Below are 19,352 nucleotides of genomic sequence, written 5' to 3' on the forward strand. Positions count from 1 at the left end.
ACACAAGACATGTATCATAAAAAAACATGAAGCCTATTAACAATTGACAACAGTAATTGCTCACTAAGCCCATTTCAATAAACATCATCGAACAACAGCTTGTACTTGTATAACAACAAAGGCCACCCTGTAACACATCGAATAGGTATACAACTATTTACACGTGATGAACATCAAACATCCCCATTTTGTACATAATGATGCCAAAACTCACCTAAAACCTACCTATTTGTCTAAAACCTATCTATTTGTAACTTTCCGGCCTCAATAAAACGGTAATGATACACCATATTAATTGTGAATGTTTTCATTTTCTTTTTCAAATATCTGCACAGTCGACACATTTTCAACTTGTCTGATGCTGCAAATATCTGTTCCTCGACGTGTTCTCCATAGTGGCGCCTCCTCGGGGTGGTCCGCGACTCCGCTGATATCCTGAAACACAAACAGAATAGGTTTGGATGTAGCAAATATGAGCCTGAGGAGACCCAACCCTGGCAGGCCAAGGGGGCGGGTGCCCCCCTCCCCCACATATTTTTTTCGCGATAACTATGAACACGTCGGATATGGAGAGCTGAAACTTGGCATACCTGACCTTTGATTCAAGCTGGATATTGCGACACCAACCACATTTCCCGGTCAGGTCAGGTCACTGACCTATGATGTCACAAGTCAACCTCTGTACGGTCCTCAGAATCCACAACTTCGCAACGTCTTCAGTGCCAGAGCAGCTCTTAGAGCGAGATGGAACTTACCGTACACGTAAGTACTAAGTACCACCCTTAGCTTTGATAGGCTCCCACGTTGTATTTTGCTATCGGGTCACATAAACCGGTTTAACGTAACGATTGCTACTCGGCCAAAATTACCGGAGTAACTGCCCCGTGCTCGGGAAAGGCACTAGGCCGGCCGAGCAAAAAAAAAAGACCTAGTACATATTATCCAAAGATCTCGCAACTTGCATGAATCGGATTTTTTCTCAAGGTCACATGAGGTCAGGTCGGGTCACGTAACCTCACCATCATAAGTGAATGTGAAAATCAAATGAAAGGTTCCATGCTTCAAATTTTGCATTTTGGACCTTGCGTGACGTCATTTATGACGTCGCTAGGGTCATACGAGTATTTCGTCAATATCTCCGGACAAAATTGAGCTAGCGAGTCGAGAAGGCCACTAATGGACTCGGGAACACCATCTGAGTCGAATGATATGCGATATGACCATTGACCTTCTTCGACCAACTTCGTGACCGAGGGGCTCTGACCTGACCTTGACCCAAGAAGGTCGACATCTGAACTTGACCTAACCCGTACAAAAGCATATCATTCGACGCGCCTGAGCGAGGCGAACACGATGGTGCCACAATGGCGGATCTGCGGCCATTTTTTGCAAAGTTTTTGAGCCCGTGCTTTGGGCCACTTGACCTGACCTTAGAAGTCACCGGTTGACCTGAGACCATAAAATTTGGTACTAGTTGATGCGTCCGGTATCGGCGCACACATTCGTTGTTTTTTTTCTGCGAGGCTCTAGCTCCATCAGGAGCGAAACGGCAACGGTCGTACCCCCTCCCTCCCCCGCCTCTTGGCCGGAGCGTTTGTAGAAAGTCGGCGGGTCCGTCGAAGGCTAATGAACATTAAAACCTATGGTGTGTTTCACTGCTTCCAGGGCTTTGTCCCACAATTTTTCATCCTGATTAAATACAGAAAACGTTGAATAATTTTCAACAAAATGAACTCACGTCGGTCACTTTCTGTGGCGCCGCTCCTGCTTGTTCCGCCGACAGCCGAGGCGCCGCTCCAGTTCCTTCCTCTCCTGCCGGTGACGTGTCCTCTGCTCCTCCAGCTCCTGGTTGTGCCGCTCCTGGAGCTGGATGAGCTGCTGGCGGTGTCTTCGTGTCGCCTCTATGAGATTCCGAAGGTGCTCAAGCTGCCGGCCTGGGTGCCGTCCCCGTTCTTGTTGTTGTTGTTGCTGCTGCTGCTGGTGCTGATCCTGCTGCTGCCGCTGCTGCTGCTGCTGTTGTTGTTGTTGTTGTTGCTTCTGCTTCTGCCGCTGCTGCTGTTGTTGTTGATGCTGATGCTTTTGCTGCTGTTCCTCCTGCTGCTGATGTTTTTCGGGCTGCTGCTGCTGCTGCTCCTCCTGCTTCTTGAGGTCTGGAATAAGAATGTCCGAGATTGGTAGAAAACATATATGAGGGGGACACAAATTAAGCCTGGAATCAGAGCGGAGACATTGTACCCAGCTTTTCGAAGTGACTGACACGACTTATTTGGTAGTTTATATATGCTGTTTATCACAACGGCCAGAGCATGTAGCTATAACATCTTTGAGCTCGGTCGTATTCATCACGAACGCTAATACGACACTGGATATGTTCACTAATCTAAATCTGATATCTTACCTCGTGCAAGTGTCTCCTCGTTCTCTAGCTCCTTCTCCAGCTCCTTCCCCAGCCGATGACGCCTCCTGCTGCACTCCTCCATCAGCCGATCCAACTCCTCCCCTGTCCGGATGTTCGGGTATCTCTCCTCCAGCTCTTGTGTTTCTCGTCTGTGTCTCTGCTTCATTTGGTTCCACTGCATCTGGACCTCCTTCTCCTGGTCGTCCCACTCGCTTTGGTGCTTTCGCTCCAGCACTGCACATTGTCTAAGTTTCCTCCGATTCAGCAACTCAGTCTGCCTTTGACGTTTCTCTACAAGGCGCTGCGACTGTCCCTGAGTCTGTAGCTCCACGCACCTGACAGCACTGTCGTGTAGCTGATGAAGCCTTTTTCGCTCCTCATGGTGCCGCGTTTTCATTTGCCACCACATCTCATCATGATGCCGCTCCAGACGCCGGCACTCCTCATCATGTTGCTCGTTCAGACTCCTCTTCTCCCCGTAGCCCCGCGGCTCGAGCTCCTGCCACAGCTGCTGGTGTTGTCGCTCCAGCTGCTGCCATTTCTCTCGCTGAGGGCTAGGCAGACCCTCCGATGTCTGCTCCACGTCTGCGTCACGCCGCTCCTCGCCACCGGCCTCTCCGCCGTTGTCATCCCGCTCCGAGTCTGAAACACAGTAGGTTAGGTTGGCGTTAATAGGTCCATTGGTAGTCGAGAGACTCAGTGGCAAGACAGGCACAACTTAGCGTCAGTAGAGGTGAGACAGGAACTGGTCAGAGGAAGACCAGATGGTTGGGTCGGTGTCAGCTTGGTCAGTGGGGGCGGACGGGAAGGGAAGATCTGTCAAAAGGGTCAGGTGGGGGAGATTCTGGTGAAATGGGACGAATGTCATTCGATGGTCAGATGGGAGGAACATCGGTGGGGTCAAGTGGGAAGTCATTTGGTAGGGTCAGGTAAGAGGTCAGTCCGTGGGGTCAGGTGGCAGGACCTCCCACCTAGGTGGATATAGGTGGAAAGTCAGTCGGTAGGATCTGGTAAGAGGTCAGTCAGTGGGGTCAGGTGGCAGGTCAGTAGGTTGATATAGGTGGGAGGTCAGTTGGTGGGGTTGGGTGGGATGTCAGAAGCTGGCTTTATAGATCAGTATGACTTTTGCCCATTAATGGCAACGTGGTAAAAGGTATATGAACACAAGCAGAACGCGAACACAAAATTGAGTAGCACATGTTTTGTTAACCCGAGCCCTGCTGGGGGGTGTTTGAACACCCCCCTTGTGGTTTTTCGCGAATATCTCAAAAACGGCGGCGCCTCCGCGCCGCCGTTTTTGGTACACCTTATCATACATCAATTCTACACATTTTGTAAAAATTTCAGACCAAGGTCATTCAAGGTCAGGTCACCAGGTCACTTGAAGTGACCTCACCTCATAAAAAGTTTCAGTGTCTGCCATAGCTATACCGAGTGACCGATCGCTTTGAAACTTTCAGCGATTGCTAAGAGCAATAGCATGTACAAAATGTTTATCTCATAATTTTGATATCGATGACCTAAGGTCAGGTCAATTTTGCGACCTCCCGCATTATAAGTCAATGGGAGAAAATTGAAATGCGCCTCTTTTGGACGAAAGACATTATAAACACTCCCAAACACTGAATTACAAGTGGTTTAGACACACTAAACATGAAAATGGTGTCCGTGACCCCTGTTTATGCCCTGAGGTCATCTTAGGTCACGAATGGTATCTTAACAGTTTTTCGCAAATAACTTTTGATAGAGGCATGCTAGAGCGATGAAAACGCTTTAGATGTGTTCAGCTCGACGATACGGATCGACTGATATGCAACATGACCCTTTCCGGTCAGGTCATGACCTTGACCTGAGGTCAAATTTTCAAGTTGACCTTTCAAGGTCAAGTTATAGTTCATTCGATGCGTCTTGACGAGAGGAACACGATGCCGGTAAAAGTAAGCTCGTACAAGGCTTGGGTCAAAAGTTATTGCAGAAAAACTGTTTCCGAAAAAATCGGCTATTTTTGCAGTTTTTGCCCCCTGCAGGCAAAACCGTTGACGTTAGGTCAAATCTGAGAAAATTACTCAGAAAGGGCGCTAATAGGGCTATCGAATGCGCCTTTCCGCGGCGCTGTAGCTCTATTGGTTCCCGAGTTATGCGTTGCCTTCTTGGAAATTGTCGACATTCGACCTGGAAATCGGCGAAATTTTGCCTTCAATGACCTGTGGTGACCTGACCAAAAAATTGACCGAAGTGATTTCCTCATTATTTTTTACGCTCTTTCGAACGCCGCCTACCGCGTATCGCTACGTGGCCCAGGAGCCGAGTTAGAAGGGGGGGGGGGGGTGTTCAAACACCCCCAGCAGGGCGTGGAAATCCAGGACCCCCAGCCGGGCGGCGCATTTACAAACTGTATACACGCCTTCGGAGCGCCAATCATATTGCACCAGCCGCTGGCGTGACGTCGGCCATGACGTCAGAGAAGGGGCGGAGCGAAGTTGGTTAGCCAGCTGTTCTTACAGCGCGGCGGGCGGCGCAGTGCGGCGAGCGCGCGATTTTGTTTGTAAACAATCGTTGCCAAGGCCCGGGCCGTATTGGTATAGATGGTTGCAGCGTGATTGGTTTTGATTGTTTGATTGATGTGATGCGACGAGTATCATGGATGAGAATACTTACGATAGCATAATTGGTAAACACAGTTGCCTGCAAAGTTTGAATGTCAATCAGACCGGTCGTCCACCAAGCGCCTGTGGCCAAGCAATAAGCATATGGTCCTCGCATATCACCTAGAGGAGCCGAGTTCGAATCTCGGAACGGCGAGTTTCTCTCATGAGCTCCGACGTCTAATTGAACGGTTTTACGTAAGCCTATAAGTAATATAAAGCAAACCCCTCTTATTGACGAACGCGGTTGGCGGCTCACACGCATGTTGCAGGTCAGAGTGGGTGGTATGAAACGGCGCGTCTCGACCGTCTCCGTGTTGTTTGCTAGGTGTGCACGCTGTCAGTGCACGGGTTTTGTGCATTTCGCCGAAAATCATTCTGGATTCTAATGAAATCGGACGTCTAAATAGGCCGACTCGGCGGCGCTCTGAACGGCAGACGGCTTAAAAGATCAACTTGAAACTTATACGCCCGTCTAGCGGCATCGATTTTGGCGAGGCACTTTTCGGATCTTCGGCATTTTGGAGCATAGTTAGAGATCCGAAAAGTGCCTCGCCAAAATCGATGCCGCTAGACGGGCGTATAAGTTTCAAGTTGATCTTTTAAGCCGTCTGCCGTTCAGAGCGCCGCCGAGTCGGCCTATTTAGACGTCCGATTTCATTAGAATCCAGAATGATTTTCGGCGAAATGCACAAAACCCGTGCACTGACAGCGTGCACACCTAGCAAACAACACGGAGACGGTCGAGACGCGTCGTTTCATACCACCCACTCTAACCGCGTTCGTCAATAAGAGGGGTTTGCTTTATATTACTTATAGGCTTATAGTCTTTCGGATGAACTATTTTCCCAAACAAGATCAGGGGTTTTAGCTAGTTGTAAATATTCAACACAACCGATTTCAATTTCTCATCGAGTAGGTAAGCTCCACGATCCGCGAGTCTTCCACTCCGCCCCTGCACTTGACGTCACCTGCCAAGCGCCGCTACAGCCCTTCGCTCCGCCCATTGGCATGACGTCACGGCTCGGTCTCCGAAGACGTGTATACAGTTTGTAAATTTGCAGCCGGGCGCGGGTTAATAGTTTCTTTGCCATGGTACCGTACCACAGGATATGTAACGTGCGACTTATTGTTCAGACTGGCCAGCCATCCGCTATTGCCAGTTCACTGGGAAGCACAGCCGATCACGGCCATAACAACCGCAACGCCCAGCGACTCAGGCTCCTTCGGATACGCGCTGAGGCGGGGCGAAGACAGCTGCTATATAGCGGAGTCGACGCTTACAATGTGTTCTGTGCTGGTTACGAAGGGCCGGAGTGCCTTTTAAACGAGCAGTCAAACTTCACTTGCAAAATCAGACGTAGACGCGGTTTGACGATTCATTGTAATGACGAATGTGTGATACGATGAATGGTGTACATCTTAGCCTGTTCTTATTTATTGACATTGCATTAATGACAAGCCGCCTACCACCGGATTTAGACTGGTGACCGGTATGCGTGAATAGTTGGTAGTTACATTCTAGAGTGTGCAATATTACTTACAGGAGTCAACAATTTACATTACATGTAATATCTATTTTTTAATTATAAGTTTGGCAGTGATCCTAATATTATGCCACAAAGTATATTATTTATCTCGTATTTGAGCTATAACATACTGCCCACTGCCCTCATGCATTGCCACCACGTCAGTACTGACACTAGGAGCTATTGAACTTTCAAGAAAAGCGGTCAGCACCAACACTAGAGATGTCAATCGGATACCAACTTTTTGGTATACCGATACCAACCTGGTATTTGGTATTTCAATCGTAATGTGTTTGGTATTTGTCGGTATCATAAGCCCTCACTAATGTATAAGAGGCTAAAAAATCGGTAAAAAGTTGGTATTTCCCTCAGTTTCCCAAGTTGGTTTGGTTTCGGTATTTTCCCATGATTTTGGTTGGTATTTGGTTTGGTATCGGTATTCCGATTTTCCGTAATTGACATCACTAACCAACACCGTCTTACCTTGTGAGTCAGTCTCGTCCACCGCCAGGTAGAATGGCATCATCTCCCATCGGTCCGGCCACCAGCCGGTGACGGCGTCATAAGCCGTCCGCAGCCGGTCACCGGACAGCAGCTGCTGCAGCCGGCGGCGCCAGAGGCCGGCCGTGGCGGCCACAGACGCGGCGTCCATCTCTGGCAGTCGGCGCTGGAGCCGCTCATGCAGGTTAGTGATGAAGAACCGCTCCAATTTCTCCCGGGTCTCCTGGTAGGTACGCATTGGACGGTAGTTACTTATACATCTGTTCTTCACTTTCTGGTCCATACCCCGCCACTGGTCCATCTAACTCGGCGCGTTCACGCGTACAGCCTGCAGCAGCAGCTCGGGACGCAGCAGCAGCTCGGCACGGCCCCGCGGCGTGTCCAGCTCGGCGGTCAGTCCGGCCGGCCGCTCCTCCAGTGGCCGCCGCAGCTGTTGACTACACCAAGTGGCCACCCTGTCCGGGTCACCCAGCAGGAACTCCAGGTTAGACCTGGTGAGGAGCTGTATCAGGGGCGTCACGTCCAGCGTGACGATGTCGCTGGCCGGTGACGTCATCGGCTCTCCTGGCACCAAGTCCCGCCGAGCTGGACACGCCGCGGGGCCGTGCCGAGCTGCTGCTGCGTCCCGAGCTGCTGCTGCAGGCTGTACGCGTGAACGCGCCGAGTAAGATGGACCAGTGGCGGGGTATGGACCAGAAAGTGAAGAACAGATGTATAAGTAACTACCGTCCAATGCGTACCTACCAGGAGACCCGGGAGAAATTGGAGCGGTTCTTCATCACTAACCTGCATGAGCGGCTCCAGCGCCGACTGCCAGAGATGGACGCCGCGTCTGTGGCCGCCACGGCCGGCCTCTGGCGCCGCCGGCTGCAGCAGCTCCTGTCCGGTGACCGGCTGCGGACGGCTTATGACGCCGTCACCGGCTGGTGGCCGGACCGATGGGAGATGATGCCATTCTACCTGGCGGTGGACGAGACTGACTCACAAGGTAAGACGGTGTTGGTTAGTGATGTCAATTACGGAAAATCGGAATACCGATACCAAACCAAATACCAACCAAAACCACGGGAAAATACCGAAACCAAACCAACTTGGGAAACTGAGGGAAATACCAACTTTTTACCGATTTTTTAGCCTCTTATACATTAGTGAGGGCTTATGATACCGACAAATACCAAACACATTACGATTGAAATACCAAATACCAGGTTGGTATCGGTATACCAAAAAGTTGGTATCCGATTGACATCTCTAGTGTTGGTGCTGACCGCTTTTCTTGAAAGTTCAATATCACAAGGTAAGACGGTGTTGGTTAGTGATGTCAATTACGGAAAATCGGAATACCGATACCAAACCAAATACCAACCAAAACCACGGGAAAATACCGAAACCAAACCAACTTGGGAAACTGAGGGAAATACCAACTTTTTACCGATTTTTTAGCCTCTTATACATTAGTGAGGGCTTATGATACCGACAAATACCCAAACACATTACGATTGAAATACCAAATACCAGGTTGGTATCGGTATACCAAAAAGTTGGTATCCGATTGACATCTCTAGTGTTGGTGCTGACCGCTTTTCTTGAAAGTTCAATAGCTCCTAGTGTCAGTACTGACGTGGTGGCAATGCATGAGGGCAGTGGGCAGTATGTTATAGCTCAAATACGAGATAAATAATATACTTTGTGGCATAATATTAGGATCACTGCCAAACTTATAATTAAAAAATAGATATTACATGTAATGTAAATTGTTGACTCCTGTAAGTAATATTGCACACTCTAGAATGTAACTACCAACTATTCACGCATACCGGTCACCAGTCTAAATCCGGTGGTAGGCGGCTTGTCATTAATGCAATGTCAATAAATAAGAACAGGCTAAGATATACACCATTCATCGTATCACCACTCAAAACTCAAATGATTCCTTTTTTGGTGTAAATGGGGTGTGGTCTAAAACGATACCCACTTTACGCCCTACTTAGACCAGAAGAACACCATCTTAACCCTCTCGAAACACCAAACATACACCCTGTACACCTGTCGAACACCGTTCATACACCCCTCTTGCACCCTTTTAACACCACCTTTTTTGGTGTAAATGGGGTGTGGTCTAAAACGATACCCACTTTACGCCCTACTTAGACCAGAAGAACACCATCCTAACCCTCTCGAAACACCAAACATACACCCTGTACACCTGTCGAACACCGTTCATACACCCCTCTTGCACCCTTTTAACACCACCAGTAAACCTATATGACACCCGTATCATACCCACTTGCACCGGGTTTACACCCCCTGAACCAGCTTTATGCCACCTTTGCACCTTATGTGGACTCTTTTTACTCTTGTGCTACACCACCTTGCACCCATTTTACTCCTGTTCTACACTCCCTTTGCACCCATTTTACTCCTGTTGTACACCCCCTTTGCACCCATTTTACTCCTGTTCTACACCCCCTTTGCACCCATTTTACTCCTGTTCTACACCATCTTTGCACCCATTCTACTCCTGTTCTACACCCTCTTTGCACCCATTTTACTCCCGTTCTACACTCCCCTAGCACCCACGGTACACCCGGCTAGCACCATCCATGCACCGCTCCCCAACACCACCGCTCCCCACCTTTTTCATTCGCAGACCCGTCACCCAAGTCAGCCAGCTGGTGCAACATTTATTACAACGAAACTTAAAACGAAACGCATAACTAAGCTTAGCGCATACGAAACTTAGCGCGGCCGCCCAGCCGCGGTGGCCGACTATGACGAACAGTTTCAGTCTATCTTGAAGGAACTGCTAGTCTTGGATGTCGGCCGGGGGCCGCTCAGTAACTAGGAGTAGCACTCTGATTTCTTGGCGGTCCCTTGTTGATAGTTCTCGTTGATAAGACTCTGTTGAGAGAGGTAGTTCCGCCACTGCTGGTTGAACTCGGGCGGAGGGAGCACCAGCGGAGGTGGGCCGTCCTTGGGGCGCTGAGAAGCCGAACCCGGCCGAGGTGACGAGTCTGGTTGCGATGGCTGGGAGTGGGCAGCGCGGCCCGGCCGGGGCGGCTGTAAAAGAGTCGCCACTCGGCGGGCGAGCTGTTCCAGCTAGTCGTCACCCAGAAGCACCGGCTGGGTGGGCCTCGCGCCCCCGGCACCGCCTTCGGGTCGATCCAGCTCGAACTATAGCTGGCGAGCCACCTGGCTACTGGTGTTCCTTGACGGCGTGTCGGCTGTTGAGAGGCACTGGCGCGATGTGGAGGGCGTACCTGGGCGGTCGTTGCCCATCCGCTCCTTGGAAGGGCAGAATCTGGCCGCGGGTAGGCACCGTGGTGCGTCCCGCTAGGCCAGAGGGAGATCCTGCGTCGCACTCCGCACTCACAGCCCACTTAATAGGGGTTTTCACTTTTCACCACCTAGCACTTGGGACGCTCCCCTCGTCGGAGCGTCCTGAGTCGCGGTCACGGCGAAACTGAGCCGTTAACGGCGGCCGAGGGCCCACGCAGGGGCCTAGGCCGCTTCCCATTGGTCAGCCGCGCTGACGTCATGTCGGCAGCCGTTAGAAAGCGCGCGAAAAACGGCGTTGCTTCCTTGTTCAATGAGTGTAAAAGGGGTGTTTCCAGAAAGTTCTTATCCCGATCTTTTCCCTTATTACACCCCGATCTGGGCATCGCCATATGGTGTACAGATGGTGATTCAACGATGGTGTTCGTATAGTGTAAAAAGGGTGTTTCCAGAAAGTTCTTATCCCGATCTATTCCCTTATTACACCCCGATCTGGGCATCACCGCCCTAGGTGTACAGGTGGTGTTTCAACGATGGTGTTCGTATAGTGTAAAAGGAGTGTTTCCAGAAAGTTCTTATCCCGATATATTCCCTTATTACACCCCGATCTGGGCATCGCCATATGGTGTACAGATGGTGTTTCAACGATGGTGTTCGTATAGTGTAAAAAGGGTGTTTCCAGAAAGTTCGTATCCCGATCTATTCCCTTATTACACCCCGATCTGGGCATCACCTAGGTGTACAGATGGTGTTTCAACGAGGGTGTTCGCCTGGTGTGTTGATGGTATATTTAGCGGATCGGTGTATGAGCGGTGTTAAAAAGGTTCATGGGTGCAAACAGAGACTAACAACGGTGTATAATGGGCATCAGGTTGGCGTACTTCTGGTGCATATCTGGTGTAAAGTGGGTGTAATCCCAACTTAAGGTGTCAATGGGGTGTAAATCGTGTTTTCAGTGAACACTAGAGATGTCAATCGGATACCAACTTTTTGGTATACCGATACCAACCTGGTATTTGGTATTTCAATCGTAATGTGTTTGGTATTTGTCGGTATCATAAGCCCTCACTAATGTATAAGAGGCTAAAAAATCGGTAAAAAGTTGGTATTTCCCTCAGTTTCCCAAGTTGGTTTGGTTTCGGTATTTTCCCGTGGTTTTGGTTGGTATTTGGTTTGGTATCGGTATTCCGATTTTCCGTAATTGACATCACTAACCAACACCGTCTTACCTTGTGAGTCAGTCTCGTCCACCGCCAGGTAGAATGGCATCATCTCCCATCGGTCCGGCCACCAGCCGGTGACGGCGTCATAAGCCGTCCGCAGCCGGTCACCGGACAGGAGCTGCTGCAGCCGGCGGCGCCAGAGGCCGGCCGTGGCGGCCACAGACGCGGCGTCCATCTCTGGCAGTCGGCGCTGGAGCCGCTCATGCAGGTTAGTGATGAAGAACCGCTCCAATTTCTCCCGGGTCTCCTGGTAGGTACGCATTGGACGGTAGTTACTTATACATCTGTTCTTCACTTTCTGGTCCATACCCCGCCACTGGTCCATCTTACTCGGCGCGTTCACGCGTACAGCCTGCAGCAGCAGCTCGGGACGCAGCAGCAGCTCGGCACGGCCCCGCGGCGTGTCCAGCTCGGCGGTCAGTCCGGCCGGCCGCTCCTCCAGTGGCCGCCGCAGCTGTTGACTACACCAAGTGGCCACCCTGTCCGGGTCACCCAGCAGGAACTCCAGGTTAGACCTGGTGAGGAGCTGTATCAGGGGCGTCACGTCCAGCGTGACGATGTCGCTGGCCGGTGACGTCATCGGCTCTCCTGGCACCAAGTCTGCCGGGTCGACCACAGTCCACGCCATGAAAAGGCAGCACTGCTGCCGATATTTTCCTGAGTTCTTGTAGTGCCGCCACTGTAGTAGAAGTGGGGCCGAGCGGACCAGCGGAGGAATGGCCTGCTTCCACCAGATCTCCCGGAATGGGGCTGTGGGGCGGTAACCGACACCGTCAAATATAGCCTGCAGTACCAGCGTCCGTCCGAGACGGAGCCGCAGCTCTCGTTCTGAGGGCGGCCCCGTACCGCCCTCCAGCAGCGGATCCACGTTCCACTGACCCACACAGCTTGCCATTAGAATGAGTGTGGCCTGCTCCCTCATCAGCCTTATGGTGTCGATAATAGCCCGGCTCTGGTCTGTGCTGAGTGTAGCGGCCACATCAATGCTGTGATCGAAAAAGCAGGGCAGTCTTCCAGCGGCGAGGTTTGTCTCCAGCCAGTCCAGTATTTTGTGAACACCGTCAGTTACGCCCGTCCACATATCAACGGGCGTGATTTGGGCTAGCCAAAGTCCGGCCGTCTTTATATAGTATGACTTCAATGGTACGGCTTCACTCACCACCTCGTTCTTTTTCAGTATACTTTTCATGGCTTTTACAGCCACGATAGACGCTCGTATCACTGGCGCGAGGTGGCGAACGGCGATCACCTCCGGCCGTGAGTAGGAAATCCGATACTCGATAAGCTCGGTGTCACTGCCAGGCCGGCCGGTCGGTACCAGATGTACCCCGTATCGAAGGATGTCTTTCCTCGCCGCCGCTGGTGGAAAGTCGGCCTCCAGGTGACATCCGTCGAGGTGGTCTTCCGCCGGCCACCATCCGCGCACAGCGATACAAGGCACGAAGTCAACGCCCCCGTCTGTAACATCATCTGTATGTTTGACGTTCACCGCCGGCCCGGCAGTGTCGATCTTGCCTCCCATTACTGTACACTTGTCCCGCATGAGCCGACGAATAGAATCAGCCGGCAGGGCCTCCAGCGGCTGATCATGACAGCACGCTTTCGTTCTGACCCAGTGCAGAGTCACAAAGCCAGGGTTTTTGGTCGGCCGGGCCCACAGCTGTGGTGCATACTTTGTGCTTATAACGGCCGGCTCCTCTCTCTTCCCCACTGCCGCCCAGCGGAAGGGACCGTCAAACTCGAACATATGATCGAAGTCTGACGTCCCTCCCCGGCCGACGACGCCGTCATCCAGGCCCTCGGCACTGCTGCCCGATCCATTGATGGAGGCTATCCTGAGGGGCTGGTTGGGCTGGCAGTGCCGACACCGGGCGGCGGCGGCGTCATTAACATCCTGCAGGGCCGCCGCGAGTGGTTCAGTCACCAGCCAGCGGACAGCGTTTCTCACCTCACTCGCAGTACAATACCCTTGCTGCCCTGCAGAGTGGTTTTTTTATAATGTCATCTGCCAACAGCAGCGTGTCTGGGATCAGGTGTGCACATGATCCGTACTTTTGTACTAACCTCCTCGCTCTCCAATCCAGTCCCCTATGCAGTCTGTCAATCCTCTCCGCTCTCCGCGCACCAAACACACCGGGTCGGGACATGGCTGCTGGCTGCTCTGTCTAACTCGGACTGACTGAGGTCGGCCGACGCCGCTGCACATATACTTATGGAGCCCCGGCGGAAGCCGAGATAAGAGTGAACGCTCCGTGGCTGTCAATGTCCACCGGCGGCGAGTGACACGCTCTGTCGATATTATGTAGAGTATCCACCCTGATTGCGGTCCAACATCCCACATGATTTGCAGATCTCACCGGGATCTGCAAATAATCAATATTAATGGTTACCTCATTGTAACGGACAAAAGGAAAATTGACCGCTATATAACAAACCAAACCTGCGGTCTTTTTAGCAAAGCAAATTCCCACAAAATGCCTTCAGGTGAATCTCACCCCAAGTTAGGCGACAGAGGTGGATTCTATTCTCCACTGAAGACAGCTTCCGGCCGGTGTTGGCTGTCGGTGGAGCCTCTGCAGATCTTCAAACGATAGCTGTGACCCGACGGGCGATAGCTGGGTAACTGATTGCAAGGGGCCGCATTCCCCGCCGCTAATCAGACTAGTGTAGGACGATGAGACCAGTGCAGTCCTGTTGACTGTGCAAATGATAGAAGTGGGGGCGGTTGATAGCCGGGTGTTCAGCAAACAATGTCTGACTTAAGCGGAAAAATACAGCGTTGCTGTGCTAACGGTAACTGGTTAGGGACGGGGGTGTCGCTGACATATCTCGTGATGTGCACTGAGACCCGCTAATCTGCAACGAGTGTCCGGATATTGATATTGGCTGTTTCGTGACAGGGCTGAACGGTGACACAAAACTGATCTAGGTGGGTCTGTTGGTGCACTTTGTTCTGCACTCTATCAAACCTATAGTCTGAGGTGATAGTCACAGACGAGAGGACCGATGCAGCCACGGTGGTCTGGTGGCCGGCACCGCTGACCCTTAGGTCACTGAAGGTCATCAAAGGTCAAGTGTTGGGATGTTATGTCCGTTGTGTCGTACACTCTGAAGAGTTTGGCAACGCCACTATGGTCGTGGCGTTTTCAAAACACGTAAATAAACTTAAAGTGTCACCAAAAATGATCCTTTTAGCAGCAGGAAAAAATGCTACGGTTTCCTGGGCCGGATCTGATGCAACTTCCCAAATCTTCGTGAGCTACCCGGACCCATAGGTTGTTATTTCCTTGTGACCGTTACCAGTGCAAATTTCATCAGCTTCATCGTGTGCAATATACTCGTATATGTGTGTTTTTTTTTAGATCGCTACCCCGTTCCGTCCCCCTTACCCGGCCGGCACCACGCCAATCGCACCATCCTGCCTGCAACTTGGGTAGACGGCGGTACTTACCTAACACCAGCCCGCCTATCTGACGGTCATCCTGGCCAGTCGGCCGCAGTTGTCGTCACCCTTCCTGTGCCGGACGTGGCGGTGCAGACCAGCGCTATCAGTGGAGCCCGGCGGGTATCCCGTCGATGTCTCATGTTTTCACTATATGAGGGCGTCTTTAGAGCTCCACTTTTTTCCACACCCAGCTATAATGCTATTTCGTTGACAATTTGAAGACAGACAGACATACAGGCAGACAGACGTACAGACAAACAGAGAGAAAGAGAGGGGGAGAGAGAGGGAGAGAGAGAGAGAGAGAGAGAGAGAGAGAGAGAGAGAGAGAGAGAGAGAGAGAGAGAGAGGGAGAGAGAGAGGAGAGAGAGAGAGAGAGAGAGAGAGAGAGAGAGAGAGAGAGAGAGAGAGAGAGAGAGAGAGAGAGAGAGAGAGAGAGAGAGAGAGACGCCGAATGTTTCGAGAAGTATAGCCGATATTTCGCGCAAATTAGTTTGGACGGCATTCAGCCGTATTAGCGGCTCTAACGGCCAGCCAGAATGGAGAGAAAATACCTCACCGGTAGCTCTGCCGATGCGGATTTTTTTTAGCCTTGGCCGTGAGCCGCATTCATTGTATCCGACATGCCTACACATGGGCTTTGGTCACATGTGGAAAAAATCCGCGCCACAAGTGGCAAATGAGGCTGAATATCCCAAGCTGCCGACCGAGGTAAGGGGCAGTCGATACTAAGACCTTACTTCGGCAACACCACTACATTAACCGTGAATTCAGAGCTACTGTTAACCTGCGCCCAGATGGGGTCTGCCGAGCAACGCGGTCTGATGGGGGGGGGGGCATTTTGGCCCCCCCCTCAGATCTCGAGAACCACGCAACATAGCGACAAGCGGTAAACGGTGTTGGATAGCCCCAACGGGGAACTACCTTGTGACCCAATTTCATTGACCTCGGTCAAACCGATGACGTCACAGGTCAGGTCAAAGGTCGAATTTTCACCTTTTACAGGTATTTCAAGAAATGCGCTGTAAAATCGTGTAAAATGCATTTCATTGAAAATCATCGATGGGGAAATGTTCTTCAAACACATATTTTGCTATTTGAGGTCACTGATACCAGGTCAGGTCACAGAGGTCAGGTCACTGGGGGGGGGGGGGGGGGTCACAATATGAAAGTGTCGTGTGATACATGTTTTATGGTCCATTTTACATGAAAAATGCGATTATGTGGGTCAGACAGACTTTAGGGCCAGCTTAGGTCACGTTTTGGTCAAGGTCAGGTCAAGGTCAGGTCAAGGTCAGGTCAAATTAGGTCAAATTTCAAAGTTGATATTTTTGCATAAAATGGGTATCGATTCGATGCAGCTCGTCACGGGGAGTTCAATGGTGGTCTCCGTTTTGCGCTACGAGGTCTAGAATTACTAAAAAATTGAGTTCAAAAATTTGACATCATCAATTTTTAACAGTTTTTTCGCTATAACTTGGCCAAAAAAAGAGGTATCGATCTAAAATTTGGTATGTATATCGAAGAGCGCAGGGACTATCACATATATTCCGTTTTTTTTCGAAATTCGAATTTTTTTGGAAATTTTTTGAGTTTTTCTAAAAAAATCATTTTTTTATTTTTGGGGGTCAAAATCCCAAAATTTCGAAAATCCGAGATAGCAGTTTTGTAGCGCCGTCTTTTCTCTACACAACCACGTAAAGAACTTTAAAATTGCTTGTTAACTGTAGAATTGGTGAGCGTTTCAAGATGTCATGTTTTTTGCTCATTTTTACACGAACATGACCTCAGTTTGACCTCAATAACTCCTGACCTGAGGTGACCTGTGACTTGAAATTTTGTGTGAAGGTGTCAAATTGATGCCCGGTAAGGGAACAAAAATTTGGCGGCGCTGCGCGCTGCCGTTTTCTCGCTATTCAAGAAAAACCACAAGGGGGGCCAAAATGCCCCCCATCAGGGCGCGGGTTAAATGTTAATGTGCTGCCAAAGCTGCTTTCCTTCTGGCTCATCTTCTGCGTCAGTGTCTACTTCGGCCTCTACTTGAACTCTTGCTTCAGCTCCTGGATCAGCTTTTACCATTGAATGAGCTACTGATTCTGCTTCGACATCTCCTCCCACTTCTTCTCCAGCGTCTACATTAGCCCCTGCGTGGGTCTCCTTTCAGCTGTGGTGCTGCTGCTGAGGCTTGCAAGACTGCTGCTTTGCCGTGTCTGTGACTGAACTCGTTGTGTCGTGGCAATCACAATGATGAATGACAGAATCACAGACAAGCGTTCGGCATGCTACTACGTCGAGAAATCGCGACTTCTCTCAGATCAGTCTTCAGTAAAATACTCAGCGGGCAGTGTGACCATGTCGTCTTCGGTCTCCCACTCTTCTTGCTCGAGTGCGCCATTCGACCACTGTGATATCTCGCGGGAGTCTGAAGAGTCCAAATCCCTTTCCGATACAGACAAGCCCTCGATGACTGCACTGTCGTCACTCAGCTGGTGGCAGGTAGGGATGTTGATTTGCCTCTCATCGAGCAGTCTTCTGGCAGGAACCTGCATGCTCATCCCCGTGCCGTTCTTCACGCATGAAGCGCACGCTCGTGGTCTGGACAGTACTGCTTCTGGGGCCGTCTACAGCTGCTTCGCACTCGCTCAAGTGCTAGCGTTCCCAGTCATTGGGTGGCTGGCGCCGAGATTCGGCGTGGCGCGGCTCGATGTGCTTGGCTCGGTGTTCGTTGGCATCAGCACGGTGGTGTTCGGTCTGCTCGACTACATCAGCCAGCCCGTTCCGTTCCTGGCCTGGTCTCTGATAACTCGTGTCGCCGAGGCCGTTGGAACTTCGGCTGCTCAGACTTCAGCGCGAACCATCATCATCAACCAGTTCCCGGAGCGGGTCAACCTGGCCATTAGCATTGAGGAGTTCATGATGGGTGCTGGCCTGTGCTTGGGACCAGCCCTTGGCGGCGCCCTGTACGCGGCCGGCGGCTATGGGTTGCCGAACTACGCACTTGGAGCGCTGTTCTTCTTCACTGCCGCTGCCAGCCCGGCCGTGATGCCAACAGTGACGGACCACTCGACCGAGGGAAGCGAGAAAGGCACTGGAGGCCGAAGCTACCGAGAGATGCTTCTCGTGTTTCTCTCTATTGCCGACACCTGGCTCATCATCGCCTCAATTCTGGTCGCTGCGCTCAACTGGACAGCCTTATGGCCCTTTCACACGTAGCAACTTTTCCGGTCGCCGGCGACGGCAACTGTCGCTGGCGATCGCCAGCGACCGGGGTCAGTCGCCGGCAACTCCGCAGTTGTCGATATCAGCTGACCAGTCGCCGGGGTGTGACGTAGCAGTGGTGTCAGCCAATCATTGAAGAGTTGTCGGCGTTGCCGAGAAAGTTCAATTTTTCCAACATTTTGAAGTCGCCGGCGACTGTTCTAGCCAGCCGCCGCTCAACTGTCACGTGACCCGCTTGACCTTGAGTTGGCACCAGATATTGCGCTGCTGATACATGCAGCGGCGCAGCTTATTTTACTGCATTATTCAAGGTACTAAATATTTGGACATGTTTTGCAGGATGATAACTACCGTCTAGGTAATATTGGAATAATATTTATTAGATCTATTATTGAAACAATACATAATATCAATGAAAATACAATCAAACTGCGATTCTTCTACATTGGAATTCAATGCACTCAAGCATAAAACTGAAAAGTGATGTGTACTTGCAGTTCCTCCATTTTTCCTAACGCATCAGCCAAGACTACGAGTACTGCAGATTTTGCTCACCTGTCTTGTTTATTCAACTACAACCCTGTTCTCAATAAATGAATAACTTCGCTGTAACGACATTAGCATTGAAGAAATGGTTGGTGGTAAGCATGGGACAATCACAGTGATTTGTGGTCACACATTTGAACCGTGCTTTGTATGTGAAAAACAGAAAAAAGGCATTCTAGAAATGTAGCAGAAATTCAAATGCCAGAAACGGACCTGAGGAACGGCGAAGCCTACCACCCACATAAAACACAGGCTTTCATTATGTCAAAAACAGATGCTGTATTATCTAAAGCGCTGGATTGGGGAACACAAGTGTACCCCCCCCCCTCTATAACAAAATGCATTTTTCCACACAGTGGATATCACTAAACATGGCGAGGTGACAGTATATGACACCATACGCGCGACTACATAAAAATGCAGCACGCGCGGACACGGGGCAAGGACGGTGGCACAATATGCCGATGACCCAAGAAGACACAAGCCTAGGTCAAAGGTGACAATACTGTGACAGAAATCTTAAAATCAGCCTGGACACAGCTCACTCTTCATGACCGTTTTTATCGAAAATAG

The 19,352-nt window shown here is 50.8% G+C and overlaps 2 protein-coding genes across 2 annotated transcripts; one reads left to right on the plus strand and one right to left on the minus strand.

Annotated features, from left to right (window-relative positions):
• Positions 1-89: 89 nt before the first annotated feature.
• On the minus strand, positions 90-7,603 carry LOC122376728 (adenylate cyclase, terminal-differentiation specific-like). Its single transcript, XM_043356665.1, has 4 exons — positions 7,056-7,603; positions 2,399-3,040; positions 1,739-2,150; positions 90-435 (listed from the first exon to the last, which is right to left on the minus strand). Exons 1-3 carry the CDS (start codon positions 7,372-7,374, stop codon positions 1,744-1,746), a joined length of 1,368 nt encoding a protein of 455 aa, XP_043212600.1. The 5' UTR covers positions 7,375-7,603; the 3' UTR covers positions 90-435; positions 1,739-1,743.
• A 9,958-nt stretch (positions 7,604-17,561) lies between these two features.
• On the plus strand, positions 17,562-18,099 carry LOC122376726 (MFS-type transporter SLC18B1-like; the record flags this gene model as incomplete). Its single annotated transcript, XM_043356664.1, has 1 exon — positions 17,562-18,099. A coding segment is annotated over exon 1 (538 nt), but the record flags the coding sequence as incomplete, so codon positions are not given.
• Between the last annotated feature and the right edge of the window lie 1,253 nt (positions 18,100-19,352).

This window comes from Amphibalanus amphitrite, unplaced genomic scaffold (assembly GCF_019059575.1).
Source record: "Amphibalanus amphitrite isolate SeventyFive unplaced genomic scaffold, NRLGWU_Aamphi_draft 002262F_arrow, whole genome shotgun sequence".
Classification (NCBI taxonomy): domain Eukaryota; kingdom Metazoa; phylum Arthropoda; class Thecostraca; order Balanomorpha; family Balanidae; genus Amphibalanus; species Amphibalanus amphitrite.

Bases quoted from the DNA above. Each gene is read 5' to 3' on its own strand.
- LOC122376728 (XM_043356665.1), bottom strand. From the start codon at position 7,374: ATGGACCAGTGGCGGGGTATGGACCAGAAAGTGAAGAACAGATGTATA. The intron at 3,041-7,055 runs GTAAGACGGTGT...ACTGTGTTTCAG, and splicing joins GGACGAGACTGACTCACAAG to ACTCGGAGCGGGATGACAAC. The intron at 2,151-2,398 runs GTAAGATATCAG...TTCTTATTCCAG, and splicing joins CGAGGAGACACTTGCACGAG to ACCTCAAGAAGCAGGAGGAG.